Source organism: Mirounga leonina, unplaced genomic scaffold, assembly GCF_011800145.1.
Source record: "Mirounga leonina isolate KUSES-001 unplaced genomic scaffold, KU_Mleo_1.0 Mir_357, whole genome shotgun sequence".
NCBI classification, from domain to species: domain Eukaryota; kingdom Metazoa; phylum Chordata; class Mammalia; order Carnivora; family Phocidae; genus Mirounga; species Mirounga leonina.
The window spans coordinates 5,116,825-5,138,214 of NW_023270702.1; the positions used below are offsets into that span (position 1 = coordinate 5,116,825).

Genomic DNA, 21,390 nt, shown 5'->3' on the forward strand with positions numbered 1-21,390 from the left:
TTTATTTATTTATTTATTTATTTATTTATTTATTTATTTATTTATTTTGAGAGAGAGAGACTGAGGATGGGGAGGGGCAGAGGGAGAAGCAGAGTCCCAGCTGAGCAGGGAGCCCAATGCAGGGCTCCATCCCAGGACCCTGAGATCATGACCTGAGCCAAAGGCAGACACTCAAACTAGCCACCCAGGCACCCCCATATGAAGCTTTTAGGCAAAAACTTCTATCTCCTTTATGCCTGATATTTAACTTGAATGATTGCCACTTTTTTTTTTTTACTGTTAATTGCTTAATTTGACAAATATGTTTTGCACTCTTACCAAATGCCGGTCACTTTCCAGGTACTGGGGCTACAGCAGAGAACAGAGCAAGCATATATCCCTGCCCTCATTCAGATGGGGAGCAGAGAGATAGACAATAAATGAAATAAACATATAGTATATTAAAAAGTGACAGTGTTATGGAGAGAAATAAACAAGGGAAGGAGGATAAAGAGCAGGGTAGGCAAGGCACAATTTTTAAAAAATTGGTCCAGGACAGTTTCATTGGGAAGAAACCTTTGAGCAAAGACCTGAAGAAAGTAAGGAGTGTGCCATATTGATACCCAAGGGAAGAGCAAGCAGGCTGAGGAACAGGAAGTGCCAAGACCTGGAGGCAGGAGCCTGCATTTTTTTTTTTTTTAAGCTAGTTTCTTCTTTTTTTTTTTAAGATTTTATTTATTTATTTATTAGAGAGCGAGCGAGCAACAGCACGAGAGAGGAGAGGATCAGAGGGAGAAGCAGGCTCCCCGCTGAGCCGGGAGCCCGATGCGGGACTCGATCCAGGGACTCCAGCATCATGACCTGAGCCGAAGGCAGTCGCTTAACCCACTGAGCCATCCAGGCTCCCCAGGAGCCTGCATTTGGAGTTTAATAAGAGCAAGGAGGCCCGCATGGTTGCCATAGTTTGGGGGAGTTTGTGAACAATAGAAAATGAGGTAGAGAGGAAATAAAAGGAGAGGCAGATCACGTTGCCTTGGAAGGACATTCGTTGTACTTGAGCAAAACTGAAGCCACGAAAGCTAGCCATGGTTAGTGAAAGTCTTTGTGGGAATTATCTTATTGCATAGGTGAATTGTTTATAACCTACATTAACACTGTATACAGAAATATTCTGTAGTGCTTGGTGGCCGTTTCCCGCAAGTCATTTATACTTCACTCTGTAGACTTGTACTATGTTTAACAGATTCTCTTTTTTCATGATATAAACAAAAATTGATGTTTAAATCCATTTTCACATAATCAAAATCAATAGTTCTGTAATCCCAAAACAATAGTTTTTAACCCTATCTAGAGTGTGAAATAAAGTTGGTATGTACATGCTACAGATAAAATTTTAGGAATGTGATTACAAAATAATGAGACCAATTCTATAAAACATCCATGGAAAATAACATCACTTTATTTTATGTAGTAAAAATTTAAAGGCTTTATAATGTTTGCATATTACCTCAAATATGTAGATTTACATTAATTTACTTTTCTCCTCCTCTCTTACAGGAAAATATACATGCAAGAGTAAGTACTTTTGTTTTAATAATAGAAAGCAAATGTAAAGATAATGGGTGGGGGAGATGGGGTAACTGGGTGAAGGGCATTAAGGAGGGCACTTGAAGTAATGAGCACTGGTTTTATATGCAACTGATGAATCCCTGAACTCTATCTCTGAAACTAGTAATACACTATATGATAATTAAATTGAATTTAAATAAAAAATTTTTTTAAAAAAGATCATGGAGGAAAAAGCTGTTGAGTATTTCTGAAAATTAGAATTTTTGGTTTTTACAATTACATTTATTATTTTTAATACATTATTTCCAACTTTGTCTGAGGTGATCATACATATTAAATTATCTCATGTCTTTTACAAAATGTTTTAGAAGAATCCTGGGGTATAATTTATTTAAATCACAAGTTTCCTGATGCCAGGAACTCTTTAGGAACTGCTCATCACACCTTTGTTCAGCACTCTTAATGTTTCCAGAAACACACCTTCTTAAGAACAACATTAGACTTAAAAAAAATCTCAGATTAATACCATAATGTTTTTGAAGTTTCTGTAGACTAATGTACAAAAGAAAAGATTCTTCATGCATTATAGTAAATATTGGGTTTCTTCTAATTTAGACTCTTATATGATTTACAGAGAAAAAATCAAACATACCTATATAATATGTTAACATATATAAAATATTAAGATGAAATAACTTGTCACTAAGACAATACAGAAATTATCTTCTAAAAATAGCACACACACACTTTGGAAGATGTCCACTTTTATAGAAGGGAAGCATGTCTAGTCTAATGTTGAAAGGATGATATTGGCTTAAATACAAACTCAAATTTACCAGGACTTGAAAAAAGGCACATATTTGGTTTAGCACGGTCAGCAATAATCTAAGGGCCTGAGTTCCTAGCCTGTGTGTTTGCTTGTGTACATGTCTTTAAGTGTGTGTGTGCCTTTGTATTCTAAAATCCTGAAACTGTACATCAGGAAATAAAAACCCCACAAAAGAAAAAGTATATTAACTTAAGATGTAAATACCTGTCATTTACGTTTTGTTCCAGAGAACCATTAGGAAAGACAGAATTCCAGAAGTGAGGTTCAAGAACCAGGCATCCCTCATACAGGGGATTGAGAAGTTAGTTTCTGACATACCAAACAGGCACCCAGTTCTCTCACTTTATCAGTCTTTTCTTTCAAAACGAAAAATACATATATCGTATAGTGCAAACAGATGTGAGTCGTTTTGTTCAATGAGTTCCCAATTCTGAGACCATCGAATTTGAACACGAGCATAATGGAAGGGGGCCTTTGTCCTTTCACATGCTGGGGTCTTCCTGGCTTCTCTTCAGTGATAGCCGGTGTGGTTGGAGGGGCTGGGGAGATGGCTGTCTCAGGAAAAATCTTGTGTCACTGGCATTGTACCGAGGACTGGAGATTCACATAGAAGAACCATGTGAATGACCGAAGAACTTCCTGTGCTACAAATTCTGCTCGGGTTTCTTTTCCTAAAGCTTAGGTCTTTTTAACCAAAAGACCAAAAAGAGAGAGAGAGATTCAGAGCAGAATGAGAGATTCTTTTAAAACAGTTTGCATGCACATGCTCCTACACATAGAATACTTACAACAAACAGTACATTGTATCGAAATACTTGCTTAAAAAATGGCACTAGCTTTTAGGACACTCCTGCTGGGTGGGAGTTAGCAGGCTTCGGATGCCCCCTCTAGTCTATTCTATACATCAAGAACTGGAAAAGAGGATGAACGATCACAGCGTGTGGCTGGATGCACATCAAAGCCATACTTGCTGTGCATTATTTTCCTTCCTGCTTCTCCCACTCTGGTCATGAGGCGCACATGCTGCTACATAAAAGGGTAAAAGGCAATGTCAAGTGCTTTGTAATTGTTTGGCTCCTTAGCAGCTAAGGCCAGGAATATTGCAGCCAAGAGTGCATTTAGGAAATGTGGGGTTTTAGATGCTTCGAAAAAAAATTCCTTACTTATGGAAATGGAAAATTGGGTGTGGGTTCATTTTTTTTTTACAATCTACATTTTTAAAGATACAGAAACAGACAAAGATATTTCTAACTTCGAAAATGTTTATTTTGAATTATAAATCTTATGCAAACATCAAAGACAGTACTAAAGGGACAAGAATCATAGAATCCTGCACCAAAAAGTCCCCTGAAGAGCATTTGTTACAAGTCCCATGTTCTAAAGCAAGAAAAACACAACCATCCTAAATTTAACTCTCTCCAGAGATGCCATGTTTCACCTTTATGCTTTTACACTTTTTTTATATGTGTTCTCTGTCTTGACCAGATATTCCCATCTTTGGATTCAGGGTTTCTATTGATCCCAAAATGTTATGTTATTTCTCCTTTCTTAAGCTTTATATTTTTAAAATTATTAAAGAAACACTGTGAAATATAGAAAATCACAATGAAGACTATGAATAGAATCAGTAGTCATTCCAGAGTTAACTGTTGTAACATTTCATGAGTCACTCACTTTACTGCAATTTTTTCTACACACACACACACGCACATGCACATGCATGCGCATGCATATCGACTAACATAGGACCGCTTTATATTTCCTGTATGTCAACTTACTACCTCATTCATCAGTATATCATGGACACCTTTCTATGTCAGTAAATATAAATCCACATTGTTTTATGACTGCATAATATTTTATCTGATGTACATACCATAATTTAGTTTACCAAACCCTTATAGATACTTGAATGATGTCTGTCTGTCCTGTAAAGATTGATGTTATGTGTTTATTCTTATAAATCATCTTTGTACAATATTTTGACTTTCTTAGAATGAGTTTCTAAAAGTGGAATTGCTAGATCAAAGGGCTTTTGATACTTACTGCCAGAAAATTTAAGCAAAGTTGAACTCATTTATATTCCTACTATCTGTATATGAATTGTCCATTTATCTCCTATCTGCCAGCACTAGAAACAATTAATATGTGTATCTTGACTACTTGTGGCAACGTGGAAGGCCAAAAATAGTATTGTATTGTTTTAATTTTTCATTAATAATAATCTTGAGCATTTTTCATGTATGGTTAACCATTTATATTTAACTCAAATGGATTATCTTTTTTATTGATTACTTTTATTGAGATGTTCATCTTTTCCTAGTTAACTGATAGTGGCTCTTTAGCAAGTGTATTAACCCTTTTTCTGTCTTATATGCTTCCAGCTTATCATTTGACTTTTAACATAGTTTATGGCTGCTTCTGTTTTTGTTTTTATCTATACAGTATTACAGAGTTAAATTTTTCTTAAGATTTTATTTTTTATTTATTTGAGAGAGAGAGAGCAAAGTGCATGAGCCAGGGGAGGAGCAGAGGGAGAAGCAGAGGGAGAAGCAGGCTCCCCATGAGCAGGGAGCCCGATGTGGGACTCGATCCCAGGACCCCGGGATCATGACCTGAGCCGAAGGCAGACGCTTAACCGACTGAGCCACCCAGGTGCCCCTTACAGAGCTTAAATTTTAAAATAAATTTATCACTTTTTTTTCTACTGTGGCTTTTAGAAATTGTGTCCTACTCAAAAATTCTAAGATTATTTTAAAGTGTAATTCCTGCTTCCTTCAACTTGTATAGTTTCATTTTTAACAATTAGATCTTTGATCTATATGGAAATTATTTTGGTGTAAAGAATTCATTTTTGTTATTTTCTTCTATATGGCTAGATAATTATCACAACACCTGATACTGAATAACTCATTTTTTCTACTGAGTAGGAATGTTATATTTACTTAATTTTCATACGTACTTGTATTTATTTCTTGATTTTCTATTTTGTGCTACTCTTCTGTACATATATGTACCCATATCAAGCTGCTTTCATTTCTGCAGCTTTATATTTTAGTATAAAATATAACTACAATTGACCCTTAAACAACATGGGGTTTGGGGTACTGACTGCCATGCAGTTGAAAAACCATATATAACTTCTCTTCGGTGATAGCTGTTTTGGTTGGAGGGGCTGGGGAGATGGCTGTCTCATGAAAAATCCTGTGTCCCTGGCATTGTGCTGAGGACTGGAGATTCACATAGAAGAACCATGTGAATGACCGAAGAACTTCCTGTGCTACAAATTCTGCTCAGGTTTCTTTTCCTAAAGCTTAGGTCTTTTTAACCAAAAGACCAAAAAGAGAGAGAGATTCAGAGCAGAATGAGAGATTCTTTTAAAACAGCATGCACAGGCTCCCCCAAAACTTTACTAATACCCTACCGTTGACCAGAAGCCTTACTGAGAACGTAATTAGCCATTTAACACATGCATTGTATGTTATATATATTACATACTGTGTTCTTACAATAAGCTAGAGAAAAGAAAATGTTATTAAGAAAATCATAAGTGGGGGGCACTTGGGTACCTCAGTCGGTTAAGAGGCCAAATCTTGATTCTGGCTCAGGTCATGGTTTCAGGGTCTTGGGATCCAGCCCCTTGTCAGGCTCTATTCCTAGCAGGGAGTCTGCTTGAGGATTCTTTCTCCCTCTGCCCTTCCCTCCCAGAGCGCATGCTATCTCTCTCTGTAAAATAAATAAATCAATCTTAAAAACAAACAGAAAGAAAACCATAAGGAAAAGAAAATATACTCAGTACTGTGCCTTATTTATTGAAAAATTATCCAGGTATAAGTGGACATGCACAGTTCAAATCCATGTTGTTCAAGGATCAACTGTAATCTCCGCTCAATACTCTTCCTTTTCAGAATTTTCTTGAATATTCTTGCATGTTTCTTTCTTTAAAACCTTTGTGTTTTTGTAAAATTGTATGTAGCATGGTTTAAAAAGCCAAATAGTGGGGCACCTGGGTGGCTCAGTCAGCTCAGGTCATGATCTCAGGGTCCTCAGCAAGGAGTCTGCTTCTCCCTCTCCCTCTGCTCCTCCCTGCCCCACTCACTCTCTCTTTCTCTCTCTCAAATAAATAAAATATTTAAAATAATAGTTCTACAGGATTAAGAAAAATAGCAGTCCTCTCTTCTCTTACCTGCTTCTAAAGGACATAAGCATTTTCACGTCTTTTAGTTAATATTTTGGTACTTTCATGACTCTAAAAACATGTTTGGTTTTCCCTTTTTAAGTATTATGTTTTGACTTCCCCTGTGGAAACAAGAATTTATCTCTCTCCCTATGCCATCTCCACTACACACGCACACGCACGCACACACACACCCTCCCCATCGCTTCATTTTTCCCTCGTGGTTACATCGTCATTTGGATTGGAGCAGTACTCAGTGTTTGATTTCTTATATTTGAGTATATCTGAGTACATTTCTTTTCAGAGGTAAACCTTGGAATAAACTGATTATTTGTTTTTCTGGGAGTTAACTATTTTATTTATTGTCTGTTTGTGTAATTTATTTTCATTTTCTTAGTTTTCTTTGTTCTAATCATTAATGCCACACTCACAGCCAGTCATCTCTTAAGACAGCTAGATGCATTATGGATGCTATCAATTTCATCTCCCTAAAAAAGCCTCTCCCAGAGTCTTTCTGACCTATTGAGTTTGGACTGGGTGACTGGGCACAGCTGTCTTTGAGGAACTTTTGTTCCTAGAGAATCTCTTTACCTCTTTCCTGTTTTTAGTACATCCTTCAATACTTTCCCATGTTCACCAGGAATGCATGGGAAGTAAAATTTTAAGAAATTCTATATCCAAAATATCTTTATTTTACCCTCACAGGTGACTTATAGTTTGATCAAGGATAGAATTCTAAATTAAAAATCCTTCATCTTCAGAATTTAAAGGTAATTCTTCATCATGTTCTAGCTTTCAGTGTTGCTATAAGAAATTTGAAGCTTGTTCTCATTCTTCACCATTTGTTTGTACCCATTTGTTTACGTGTTTCTCTGAAGGATTGTAGGGTCTTCTTTTTGTCCCCAGTAGTCGGAAGTTTCATGAATTCCCAGGTGTGAATCCATTTCATCCATTGTGCTAGGTACTCAGCGAATTCTTCCAGCATGCAAACTCATGTCCTGTTCTTGAATTATTTTACCAATGATTTCCTCCCCATATGTGCTCTGTTCTCACTTTCCAGGACTCTACTTATTTCAATATTGGATCCTTTAGACAAATCTTCTAATTTTTTTTCACATTTTTCTTCTATCTTCTATCCCTTTGTATTTTTGCTCTTCTTTCTGGAAAGTTCCTGAACATTTTCTCCAACACATGTGAGATTTTATTTCTGCTATTATCCTTTTAATTTCCAAGAGCTCTTTCTTAGTTCTCCGAATGATCTCCCTCATGTGTAGAGCACCCTAAAAATTAGGCCATTTCTTAAACAGGTTTCCAACCAGTTCTTATTCTAATCCCCACCTCCCTCTCTCTCCACTTCCACAGGTTCTCAGGGTCTAATTAATGAATCTTTGGAGGAATGATTAAATTATTGCCTCTCCACATTACTGGTTCTCTCTGGTTTGAATCTCTCTGGTAGTAAGTCAGTTACCATTCATTCATGTTCTTTACATCTTCTAAAATTTGTTAATGGCTCTGTATTTATTTTCACAATTTTTTATCTGTGTCAAATCCTACTTGTTTATTTATGTGTATAGCAATATACAGTTTTTCCTAAAATTGACTTAAAGTGTTTTAAAAGGAGAGTGAATTGAAAATAAATTCAATAACAGTGTATATGTTTGTGGCTACTGTAAAATCAATATTAAATTTAGGATACTTGTGGTCATAAAACAGAGGAAATTCAAAGTAATATGATCAATAGTTGATTACTTTTCCTTCCTCTGTTTTCTCCCTCTAATTAAGATATACTGGTATACTTCAACGTTGTATATCTGATTCTTTATCCTCCACCACTGTTTTTACATTGTTTAAATGTCATTTTTATTTTCCTTATGAGACTGTTTTCTCGTATTTGATGCGAAGCTTTTTATAGCAAAACTGGATGCTGCTAAAACAAAGCCAGTTGTGTTTACTTGACTTTGTAAAGTCCTAATAATTCACAATGAGATTAGTGTAGCTACTTATGGTACTAAATACTTGCCAAAGTATTCATGATAAGACACAGGAAGATGAAACAGAATTACAAATTAATGACTACCTTAGTTTTTAGCCTGGTGTATATGGGAAATTGTTACTTTCTGTTGGGAATACATGTGATAATGGGTGCTTGGCTGAGCTGGGTTATATCACACATAGGACTCATTTGCCTCTCCCAGTTATCAGAACTTAATCTTACTGGAAGGGATTAGATGGGGTGAATGCCTGGAGTGTCATTATCTTAAAAGACATCCTCTATCTTTTCTACCATATTGCTTGTCTGTGTGATGCAGATATCAGAACATCATTGCTCATCCCTTCGGCTGTCCAAAGTACATGTCTGAAGACAAAAGTGTCTGGGAGATTTCTCATTTTTGAGAAAGCCTTTTGAAATATTTGCATTTGTAACACTTTTAAACAGTTTCATTTATAATTGTTATTATTACCATTTGAAACAGACAAGGGAGAGACTAGAACTTTGAGTCAAAAGTAGTGGAAAAAGAAGTAATGATAAGATGTGGACACAACTGAAGTGTTGAGTCTGGTTTTTTGAAAGATCTTAATAAGGAAGAAAAGAGGCAGCTCAGAGATACAAGTATGTCCTTTAATACATCTGGGGATATTTTTTGTAATTAAGAATTTGAAATATGCATATAACAATAGACCACGCTAATAAACTATCTTATTAAAATTGAGTTTTCTTTGATTGAGTTATTTGATTATATTTATATTTTGATGGCATTTTCAGTTTTTAGAAGATTAAATAAACTAATATTTGGTAATAGTCAAAGGAAACATGTAGAAGAAATTCTGGTCATTTTCATACAAATAATATGATTTCTTCTGGTCAAGTTAATACCTTCCATATTCCAGACTTGTTTTTATTTAGGGGAATTATTTCTACTTAACTGTCTAAACCATCGTGTTGTTGAAGAGTCTCTGCTTGAGATATATAAGAAAATGCTGTATTTCATATTCAGATGCTCTGCTTTTGATCAGTTAGAAAATATATTGTGTTACTTTTTTTAGTATTCATAATAGATTTACATTTTTTCCCATCCACTTCACCTGGTCCTCCTGGAAACCAAAACATCGCCCTCTCCCTATCTCCCCCATTCCCTCCTTGCCATCCTGTCTTCTTACATCTTCTCACATCCCTTCTTCCCTTCCTTAAGAGATTTGATGTAAATGGGTAGAAAGTATAAGATAAATCATATTAAAACAGCTCTTTATTCCCTTGTAGACCTTTAATATTTACTTTGATTTTCCTTAAAAAAAGATGTTGCCTTTTGGTTCGCTTCCGTCTTTTTCTATTGTAGTAACATTATTTTCTCAGCATGTGATAAAATGCCTCAGTCTATTATTCAGGACCATTGTGCAATGTTTTTGGGAAAAAATTTAATGCAAAATAAAAGCACATTACAGAAAATCTGAAATTTATCACTTCAATCTCCAAATATTCATTGAGAAAATACTATATGTCATGCCAGAGACATAGTGATGACAGAGAAATTGAGCATAAACTGGTAAATAGGGAAACAAAATGATTCCAGAGAGTTGATAAGTGTTACAATAAAAATAAAAATGGGGAGATGTGACAGAGGGTGACTGGTGTGTGTGTGTGTGTAAGCATGTGTACACATACATATGATCATCAAAGTTTATTAGTTTCTCATTTATCAAATGAAGAGTTCAATTAGATGGTCTTTAAGGTGTTTCCAGACCTTTTCTGATGATAAACTTTTCTAATCTTGTCCAAAGTTTTTTAGATCCATTCACCATTCCAATGTTGTGGTAAGTTATCTATATTAATATTTAGAAATAATAATTGAAGAACAAAAAAATTCACCTACTAGGATTTGAAAACCATCTATATTCTTTTTTTTTTAAAGATTTTATTTATTTATTCATGAGAGACAGAGAGAGAGAGAGAGGCAGAGGGAGAAGCAGGCTCCCAAGGAGCAGGGAGCCCGATGTGGGACTCGATCCCAGGACGCTGGGATCATGACCTGAGCCGAAGGCAGACTCTTAACCATCTGAGCCACCCAGGTGCCCGAAAACCATCTATATTCTTATCTATTAAGAACAAAAACAAAAACAAAACCCAAAAACCAAAGCCAAACAAACAAAAGACCTAAAGGAAAACAACTGAGTATATCTGTCCACCAGAAGGGATTCAAAGCACAATTTCTACCCATGTCCATTTATAGTGTCTCTTTATTTGCCTCTTTCCATAAAAAGGCTTTTAGAAACCACTGACTTCTCATTAAAAACAAATGACAGTGGGTTGCACAATGACATGACCAAGCTTCTAGCTTTTTTACTTCCTGTGAACTGCTTGACTAGTTGGAATGGTTCTATTCTCATTTCAGAAGCTCCTAAAGGAAGAGTCAGGCATGAGTGCTCACTTTTGTGTAGCCATTTGAAGATCTATTGGCTAAGAAGTATTCCACATGGAAAACCATGGAAAGTCATGTGAGAGCAATGATTAGTGATGGTGGTATTAATAATTAATTTAGAGAACTGTTGCATTTATTATAAACTTCTTTTGGGGACTGTGGTAGAACCTCTGAAACATTATGAATTCAACTATTCAATTTGGTAGAAGAGAGGAGACGATGCTTTCTTTGGACTATACTTGGTAAGTCATCTTTTTAAATAATGAATTTCTTTTCCTCACTAATAATCACAAAAATACCACCAGTAAACTGCATTTTTCTTGGTTATCATGGAAAAATGCATTCTGAAATTATTTCCCACTATTATTATAATCTTGTTATTTAAAAAAAAGGTGTAAATGGAACATGGATGGAAATCCTGCTTTGAGTCCTTCTTGGTGGACAGATACACTCATGTGTTTTCTTACTGGTTTTTGCTTAGTAGTACGGTCTTTCAGCCTAGCTTCTCTCTGTCATCCATTGCTCTTGCTTCATTTTTTTTTAGAAAATGTAGGCAGCCAAATGGAGGAAAAATAAAGGAGAAAAACAGTTTCAGGATTAATCATAAAAATCACAAAAATGAGAAGGAGTTAATAAGACAAAAGTCTGTGAAACTGACATTATTTGTTTCTATTGTAGAGGCAAGCCAAACTTACTGGACATGGGCTCTTTGATGATCAAACCAATCCAGCGTGTAATGAAATACCCCCTCTTGCTGTGTGAACTCCAGGGCTCCACCCCTCCCTCTCACCCAGACTTCAGGGCGCTGGGAGATGCCTTCACCGCAGTGAAAGACATTAATGTGAACATCAATGAACTTAAAAGACGGAAAGATTTAGGTAAGAAGAGACATGATGAATTGAGTGTTTTCTGTGATTGGAGTATTCTGCTTATACTTCTGAGAATCAAAATATCTAAATAGTTATAGCAGTTGCGGTGATCATGATCATTCAATATCTAGATTAGAGGCTAAGGAGCAGAGTGTAGTTTGCCTGGCCAGCTGGATTCAGGAGATCACGAGGCACAAAAAAAAAAAAAGACAATTTTTTAAAAAATCAAGCAGCCCTATACTCAACCTCTGTTGACCATTGCATGCCTGGTGACATACTGTGGGCTGAAAATACCATAGCACATAGTCCTACTATCTCTGGCAATATGTGTGGGAAGAAAGAGACATGGCATGGCCAGGAAGCTGGAGCAGTGAGAAGCTCCAGCCAAATCAGTGGTGAAACAGGCCCAGCTAATACATCAAGCTCATCTGGTTCTGGCACATAAAGAATGGAGATTTTCTAGCAATAATTGCCCCATTGAAGGGAGCAAATATATTTCTTTCTCAAATTATGAAATTATTTTTAGGTATTTGTTAGCCAAGATGTAAAATTCATGTCTGAAGTGGAATGTAGATTTCAAAACAGGAGGCACAATTACATGGTTTCTATCATCCCGGATACAGTAATGCATCGGGATAGATTGTGTGGGTCCTCTGTCAGTGTGATTTGTGTCTGTTAGTTCTTAATTGGCTTTGTACTTCTAACATTAAATCTCAATTCAACATTACAGCAATGGTAGGACATTGGCGCTAAGTGCTCCAACAACTTCATTTATTTTTATTTTCCAAATTTTTATTGGAAAAATAGTATGTATTTGTATTAATAAACTAAAATTATAAAGAAGGGCCTAGAGTGAAAAAAGTGAAAGTTGTAGAGGAAGAGATGCTATAAACAAATTAAAAGACAGTCCATAGGCAAAGGATTACTATCTAGAATATATAATTACTGATATTAAATCAATAATAAAAACATTCTAATACAAAAAAAGGTTAATAATAAAAGGAAGCAATTCAGAAAGACCAATACATTTTTAAACACTAAGCTTCATCTATAAGGAGAGAAATGCAAATTAAAATTACAATGACATACCATTCCCATCCTATCAGACTGGTGAAAGGATTTTTTAGGGATAACGTTAGGTGCTGAATCTCAATCTGCAGGTGAAAATGTAGTGGGAATCACCACTATGGAGAACAATTTGACATCTAGTAAAGTTGAAGATGCCCAAACCTGAGACTCAGAAAATTAATCTCTAGATATTTGAGAAACTCTTTCCCATATGCTCATAGACAGGTATACTAGTAACTAGTATTGTTCATAAAAGCAAGAAGAAAATAGCTTACATATTTATCCAGATAATGGACAAACTGTATATTGGACACTATGATACCATGAGAACATAAAAATTAAAATGCATGTGTCAATTGAATAAATCTCAAAAACACAATGTTGAATTTTCTAAAAAGTAAATTACAAGTGACAGAAGAATATGTATACGCAATATGGTGCATTTTTATAAACACTGAAAACATTCAAAATAATACTATGTATTGCACAAATCCATATACAATAAAGTTGTAAAAATAGATAGTCAACCCCATTCTTTAGGATCATAATTCCCTTTAAGGGACCAAAGATGGGGATCAGAGAAACTTCAGCTGATTATTTTTATGGAGATAAGCAAGGCGAAATGTTAGGTTTTGACAAGGCTGAAAGAAAATTGTTATATTGTTCTTTTTACTTTTCTGTTTGCTTAAACTCTTTCACAGTGTTAAAGTGGAAAGATTTTCCACTCCCATGATTCCAGTTTGCATAGCTGACATGTCATAAGTTTTCTTCAGACTTTCTATGTAGTTTTTTTTTTTTTCCTATTTTTTCTTCTTTCTCTTTCTTCTTCTCTCCATCTGTCCTGAACATGTGTGGCACTACAGTTTGCTGGGCTTGGTTTTTAAACTTAATTACATATCATGAACATTCTTCCAGTTAATACTGGCCTTCTTTTTAATGGTTCCCTGGTGTTCTATTTCTGAGTGTGTCCTAATTTAGTTAACTCTTCCTCTATGGATAAACTTTCTGATTGTTTCCAATATTGTGCTATTAGAAAAAAAATGCTGTAGCAAACAAAACTTTGTATGCTTGATTATGGAAAGCAAATTCTCTGCACGGACTTCCTGGTCATAGACAATACATTTAGAAGATTCTGCCCAAATGTTCTCCACAAAAACTGTATTGGCTTAATCCTCACCAACAGTGTGTAAGATTGCCCATCTCCCGGCACACTGACCAAACTGAATGTTAGAAATATTTAACATTTTGAACAATATGGCAGATGAAAATGATCTTGAAGATAAAAAGATAAAGCTCAGAGAGGTGACTCAACTTACCCCAAAAGTCTCAGCTAGTGGAGAGCCACTCCAGAGTCTGAGGTCTCCTTATGCTGGGTGCAGTTTTCTTAGCTAGGCCTTGATGCTTCATTCTAGAGACTGAAGATAACAGATGTATTATCTGAGAAGAGAGAAAGTTTTTCTCCAGTGTCGGAGATTTCTTTAATGTGGAGGGTAAATGGACTGTGGGCTTTGAGGAGCTCAAGCGCCTGGACAGCTGAGTTTCCGGTCAGTGGGTTGGGCAGCTAGGCTTATGCCTGGGCAGTGGGGCCGGAGCATATCGCATCTGCATCAGAGGGTCAAAAATCACATAGATTTCTATCTTAAATATGGATCTTGAATTCTTTGGATGAAACACACACTTTCTATGTTGCACATGTTCAGATATGTGATTGCATTCTTCTATTTCAGTTCTAAAATACAAGAAGAATGATGAGGATGAATCACTTAAAGATAAATTGTCTAAACTAAACATTCATTCAATTAGCAAGAAATCAAAAAGAGTGACAAATCACCTAAAGATTCTAACCAGAGGAGAACCACAGGTAATTTTTCTTCTTCGGCCATATACATCCTCCTGGGGCATATGAATGCTGATATTTTTGTGAGGGTTTTGTTGGTTGTTATCAGAGCCGTTTCTAGAACACTGAGAATCAAGGTCATTGCCTAATGCTGATTCTTTCTTTCTCCCTCTTTTGGGGGAAATGGAGTGCAGGTGGTTTTGACACTATTTTAGCTATGGTGCTTCCACTCAGGAAGCAAAGGAGAGAAAAGGACTTGAAGACAGGAGTCAACGTGGGATGCCCCAGAAGTCCTAACTCTCACCATCAACCAGCACATAATCACACCCAAGGCAATGTCCTCCTTTCATCCCTAACTTATCTCTGCTTTTTAAAAACCTCACTTTCCTTTTGGGTTCCTTTAATGTTCATCTTATCTTTATTTCACCTATTTAAAAAAAGGGGGGTCAGGTGCCTACCTTAGTGGGCTACCTTTATCCTCTTCCTCTCTCTGCACCCCCCATGCACATTATATTACTGGGTAATTGTTCTGTGTCAGCTGTTTAGCCTGGTTTGAACCACTTTCATCTCAACCCCCAATAAATAATGGATGGATTAGCAAAGGTTCTCAAACTTTAAGGTGTGGAACAATTACCTGAGGAGCTTGTCAAAAGATTCCAGGGCTCCACCTGGTTCAAGGGTGCAACCTAGTGGTCTGTATTTTTACAAAACTCCAGGTGTTTTGAAGCTAAATGACCTTGAAGTAAGTGACCAATGGAACACACTTTGAGAATCACAAGATAGAAAGTTCATGGCCTGGAGATGGTAATTCACTGGGCTTCTAACCAAAAGAAGGCAGGGCAGTTCTTAAGATACTACATGGTAAAAAAAAAAAAAGATACTACATGGTACTTTTTTTTCTTCTAATTTGCCTGATTTCATCACTTATTTTGTTAACATCTCTAAGGTTTTTAGTTTGAACTAGAGGCTACCATATGGTAGTTCAGCATTGGTTTTCTTTGGCTTCTCCTATCTACTTCACTCTTTAGCGGCCATGGTCTTTTTCCTTTTTTCCATTAAGTCTTTGCAGCTTTCTGACCCTAAAATAGTAGTGGCTTCTTCCTCTTCTGAATGCCTGGCAAGCTTGCTGAGTGTTTTCCAATCTTGGCACCATGAACATTTGCCGGAGTCAGCACAGGGCAGAAAGTAAGGGCCAAGTCTTTGAAGTCATCCAGATCTGGATTAGAACGTCACTTCTGTCACTTAATCAATATATGCCTTTGGGCACATAGCTTAAATCCAAGGGAGTCATCAAGATTATACTAGGACCTACAACATGGAGGCCTCGTGAGGATGAAATGAGGTGATACGTATGCAGAAAGTACCTAACACAGATGGTAAGCATTCAGTACGTATTGGCTATCATCATCATCATCCTCATCATTTCATATCACTACAGTGTATTACTGATTACCAACTCTTTTTTTTTTTTTTAAAGATTTTATTTATTTATTTGAGAGAGAGAGAATGAGAGACAGAGAGCATGAGAGGGAGGAGGGTCAGAGGGAGAAGCAGACTCCCTGCTGAGCAGGGAGCCCGATGCAGGACTCGATCCTGGGACTCCAGGATCATGACCTGAGCCGAAGGCAGTCGCTTAACCAACTGAGCCACCCAGGCGCCCTGATTACCAACTCTTAACGTACAGACTTCTTACTTCTCACGTAGATATAAACTCCTTTATGCATGGTGTATTAGGTTTTTTACTTTCTGTATTTTATAATGTTTTGACATCTTGAAAAAGCTGCTGGGCCCTGAGAGATGCTCCTCCCAGGGCTAATCCATTCTTAGAGAAAGCAAAGGGCTCCCCTGGGATCAATTCTTTCATATGCGAACCAAGCCCTGAGTCTATAGCCCCAAACAGTTTCTAATCTATCTCTCACACACCAAGCCGGTGTTCCTTTGCCTTAAATCATCCTAGGGCCAGGTACCAGGCAAGTAGAGACCACCATGAAAGCGCAAAGCCCATGGGAATTACCCAAACTGGCCAATCCTAAACTGTTTATCCTGACCAGCTATTTCTATAAGGTTGCCCACAAAAACCACAATAAAGGCTCTGACCTTGACTTTCCCCTTGCTCCTTTCTGCCATCTGACCAAAACCAGTGATTGCCCTGTGGCCCTATATGGCATGCAGTGACCTCCTCTTTAGGACTTTTCAGTATAATCAACTTCTTCCAAGCCTTGTTTTTGTTTCCTCTTGTGGCTGTACTTCCTTCCTATTCCATATCCAATATGGACATTCTTAGAATCCGTGGCATGTATCATTGTTCTTAATACTTCTTTGTGTTCTTCTAGGGGCTCACTGGGTCCATTGCATGCAGGAAATAATTCCAGGCCCCTCTCCCAATGCAAAACTATAATGTGAGAAGTTTGGGACATTATGGTGTATGGTCAGATAAGGGAAAGGAAAATCAAGACATTTGAACTAAAAGCAACAGTAATAAAATTGGATTGGGAATTCAATTTGAGAGAGACTGTAGCCTCCATGGGCATGTGTAAATGTCATGCACTCAATTCTCCCCTACTCTTTAGGTTGTTGCTTCTGACTTAAGACAATTCTATTGAGGAACAATAGGCAGGTCTTAATTCCGAGCAGGTTTTTGTAGAAGCTGTTACATTCCTTAACATATTTATCATCGGCTTCTGATATTTTCCAATTGTGAAGTAAAAGTGAATTGTAGGTAAAGTGGCCTGAAGGGATATTAATTAGATTTTCCCCTTAATCTTTTGAGAAGATGTCCTGTCAGCAATGAAGCATTTCACTGTTAATCAGAAAATCAGCTGCATAGGCTGAACTGCAGAAGAGATAAATCTCAAATCAGTCAATTTTGCACTTGTCAGCAACTCAGGTGAAATATTTGGTGGAGTTAGGGTATAAAACTATTACCCAAGAGGAAGATACTATTCAATTCATCACACATGTATTGAACTCTATGTACCAGACACTGTGTTAGAGATCGAGAATACAAAGAAATTCTGAATTCAGACTCCTTGGATTTGAATCTTGGTCCTACCTATTAACATGGGTAAATTTCTTTAACTTCCTATATTATTTAGGGTAAAGGCCAAGCTCCTTTCACAAAGAGATTCCAAAACTAAGTAGCTTAAGCTAGATAGTCATTTCTTTCTCTCTCTTTCAATAGTCCTGAGATGTGAGTCCAGACGGGCTCTGCTGCACAAAATTCTGTAGGAACCCAATTGTCCCCACTTGGAGGGTTTTGCTGTTCCCCAAACATACTGTCTTCAGCTGCTTGGTTGAAGTTGGGTCACCGCTGTGTCTTCAGTCTTGTCCCAAGGACAATGCTGGAAGGCCAAAATTCAGAAATGAAATACATCACTTAGCTAACATCTATTTACCCAAACCAGTTACGAGGGCAGAACCAGTGGCAGGGGAGGCTGGAAAGGGTAGTCGCTAGCAGGGCAGCTATGTGTCCAACTTAAACTAGAGGTGCAAGTGTTGTCAGTAGAAGGATGACAGGGGGACATCAACTATCCCTGCCACAGCTCCCAAGCTTCTGTTTATCTCTAAAATGGGATTAATTGTGGCACCTATGCCATAGAGTTTTGTAAGAATTAAAATGAGAGAATGGAAAGCAGGTTTTAGCACCATGTCTGGAACATAGTTAGTGTTTAATAAATGTTAGCTATTATTTTTACTAAGACAAAAAATACTTAATCTCAAATGCTTGCCATTTATCAGTGGAAAGAATCACTTAATTAACTAGTGTTGTGAGAGCACATGGGGCAGCAATTAATTTTCTACAGTGAAAAGAATAGGAATTCAAGGGAGCTTTCATAGAAGGGGTGACAGTTGAGTCCTTAAAAAAATTAAACAGATATTTGCAATGCAGAAAAAGGGACAGCAGCATATTCCAGCAAAATAAAACAGCATGAGAAGGGCTTGGCTATAGGAATGTAGAACTGCACAATATTTCTCATACTGTGATCCCTGGATCTCTTATTTTAGAATCATCTGGATCTCTGCCAAGATACACAAAATAGCTGGGGGGGGGGCAGTCCTTGAGACCCACATTTAAAATAATCTGCCCCAGTGGTGCCTGGGTGGCTCAATCGTTAAGCGTCTGCCTTTGGCTCAGGTCATGATCCCAGGGTCCTGGGATCGAGCCCCACATCAGGCTCCCTGCTCGGTGGAAAGCCTGCTTCTCCCTCTCCCACTCCCCCTGCTTGTGTTCCCTCTGTTGCTGTGTCTCTCTCTGTCAAATAAATAAATAAAATCTTTAAAAAATAAAATAAAACAATCTGCCCCAGCATATTGTTCAATACATCAAACTAGATTAGAGCATAGAGATCATAAGGCAGATGGTATTGAATGTTGTGTGAATTACAAGAACTATGCCACCTATTTAATCAAAAGCTTTTTAGATAAACAATATTAAGGGGTTTAAAAATAAAATAAAATATCACCATTTTCTGTGCATTCAGTTCTAAGATCAACCATCCCCCCCCCCCACCACCACCCACCAAGGTCAACCATCTTAAATTAACAGACCTATGAACAGAGAGCAGCTATGGTTACTACCCAGGAACAAACCAAAGAATACCCACCATATGCCACAAATCATTTGCATGTTCACACAGATTTTGGCAGCATGAAGCTGGTTCTGCTCTTCTTTTGTCACCATTGTGATAGCCAAGAAATACTTCTCACTATTAATAATAATTATGGTCTGGGCGCCTGGGTGGCTCAGTCGTTAAGCATCTGCCTTCGGCTCAGGTCATGATCCCAGGGTCCTGGGATCGAGTCCCACATCGGGCTCCCTGCTCGGCAGGAAGCCTACTTCTCCCTCTCCCACTCCCCCTGCTTGTGTTCCTGCTCTCGCTGTCTCTCTGTCAAATAAATAAATAAAATCTTTAAAAAATAATAATAATAATAATAATAATTATGGTCTTATCAATAAAATAAAATATAAAAAAATAACTGAACACATGTGACTACTATCTTAACTCTGCTGAGTTTTCCCCACAAAAGGACTCTTTTGGCCAAGATCACATTCAACCTTTCAAATTTGAGTTGGTAAAGAATTACCGCATTTTTTAGCCAAGAAGCTAAGTATATTTTCTAAATAACCACTGTGAAATTAACTGGGATGAGCCATAGCAACAAAACAGTAAGTTCCAGTCAAGAGATGAAATGTTTATCTTATTTAAATTTTGATTTTTTATTTTATTAATTATTTTACGAACCCACAAATGGGGCATAATTTCAGAGTACATATATAATATATGCCATTAGAAACTGCAGAGAAAGTTTTACCTGCCCCAGCTACCATCACATAGACGAAGCTCTGTGAGAGCCGAAGGCGGATTAACCGGCAGCATGCGGCGTCGCCACACTAATTGAAGTTGCGCCGTGTGCTTGTGCTAAGGCAGTCAGCATGACATGGAAGGTTTTCTTCTCAACAAGGGGTCTCTTTGTTGTGTGCTGGGCTAATACAGCCTGTGATATTTCTTTAAAACACCAGATTTGTTCGAGTTATAAAAATAAAGAATTTCATCTACATTTTAGGTGAAAGACAATACTTTCAATAGAGAAGAAAAGCTGTTTAGATCTTTAGAAAAGACGGTGAGGCATTGCGTGAAGAACATTTCCCTCTGTCTTCAACATATCCAGGTAGGTAAGACACAACCAGTTCCAGTGTTTCTACGAGAACGTATTGATGTCCATGGTTATTCTGAAGAGTACATGTGAATGTTCGTGCATGTATGTGATTGAATTTATATGATGAAATTCATTGATACTGTATCAAATTTGGGAGGCTGCCAACTGCAGGTGAGGGAAGCCAGTATAAGGATGTAGATGTTGTTCTTTGTTCCCGTATCTGCTCCGTCCTTCTCCCAGTTGAGGTGGCTGTGTTGTGGGACGTAAGCTCACATGATTGCCACGTGGTGCTGGACCATCAGCACGCTGTCCTTACAATAGAGATGAGTTCATTAATACAAAATTGATTTGGCAGAAATTTCCTTTATTTGTTGGATTATACTAACATATCCCTTTCTAGTACCTAAAACACATATTTGCAAATTTAAAAGTGGTACTGAAAGAAAAAAGGAAATCAAAGGGGGACATGAAATTAGAGGAGAACTAAAGAGCAAAAAGAGCAGAACATAAAGGCCATATAAAAACCGCAGAAACCCACATGTGTATCTCAAATTTAGCTGTAAGTCTTTGAGAAGCCAACTTAAAAAAAGGACATACGATCACACAACCCTAGATGAACAGAGCACCTCTATTTATTTTATAACTGGTGTTTCGTAATGTCCCCTTTAGAGTTCTGAATGAAATTCACAGGTAATTCAACCTTAGGTAGGTAGGTCTACATGAAAGAAAATCAATGTAAAGGAAAATAAATTCTAACAAAATAATAACTACAATATGCAAATACTCCCACACAACCATAGTAAAAGAAAAACCCTACTAATTTCCAATCCCCCAGGAAGTTTTCCTGCCCTTGTTGAGAATCACTGACTTAACCAAACCAATTGAAGTGCAGTATAATTATATTTAGTAAGAGAGAATGGATCTCATATAGAAGACATCGTGTCCTCAACAACATCTTGATAATGGTCATGACTGGGAGACATAGACAA

At 37.1% G+C, this 21,390-nt stretch overlaps 2 protein-coding genes across 5 annotated transcripts in view; one reads left to right on the top strand and one right to left on the bottom strand.

Annotated features, from left to right (window-relative positions):
* ARHGEF38 (Rho guanine nucleotide exchange factor 38) overlaps nt 1–21,390 on the top strand; it is a 130,321-nt gene that overhangs the window by 89,618 nt on the left and 19,313 nt on the right. The window contains exons 6-9 of the mRNA XM_035030132.1: nt 1,537–1,554; nt 11,648–11,847; nt 14,634–14,767; nt 20,309–20,413. Of these exons, the coding sequence (XP_034886023.1) occupies nt 1,537–1,554; nt 11,648–11,847; nt 14,634–14,767; nt 20,309–20,413 (457 nt within the window). The remainder of the gene's footprint in view (nt 1–1,536; nt 1,555–11,647; nt 11,848–14,633; nt 14,768–20,308; nt 20,414–21,390) is intronic.
* The window catches only part of INTS12 (integrator complex subunit 12), a 60,302-nt gene continuing 58,747 nt past the window's right edge, over nt 19,836–21,390 (bottom strand). For 2 of the 4 annotated variants that reach the window (XM_035030227.1, XM_035030226.1), the window contains exon 10: nt 19,836–20,712. The gene's annotated coding sequence lies outside the window, so the exon portion shown is untranslated. The remainder of the gene's footprint in view (nt 20,713–21,390) is intronic. The other 2 variants (XM_035030225.1, XM_035030228.1) reach the window with 2 other exon arrangements.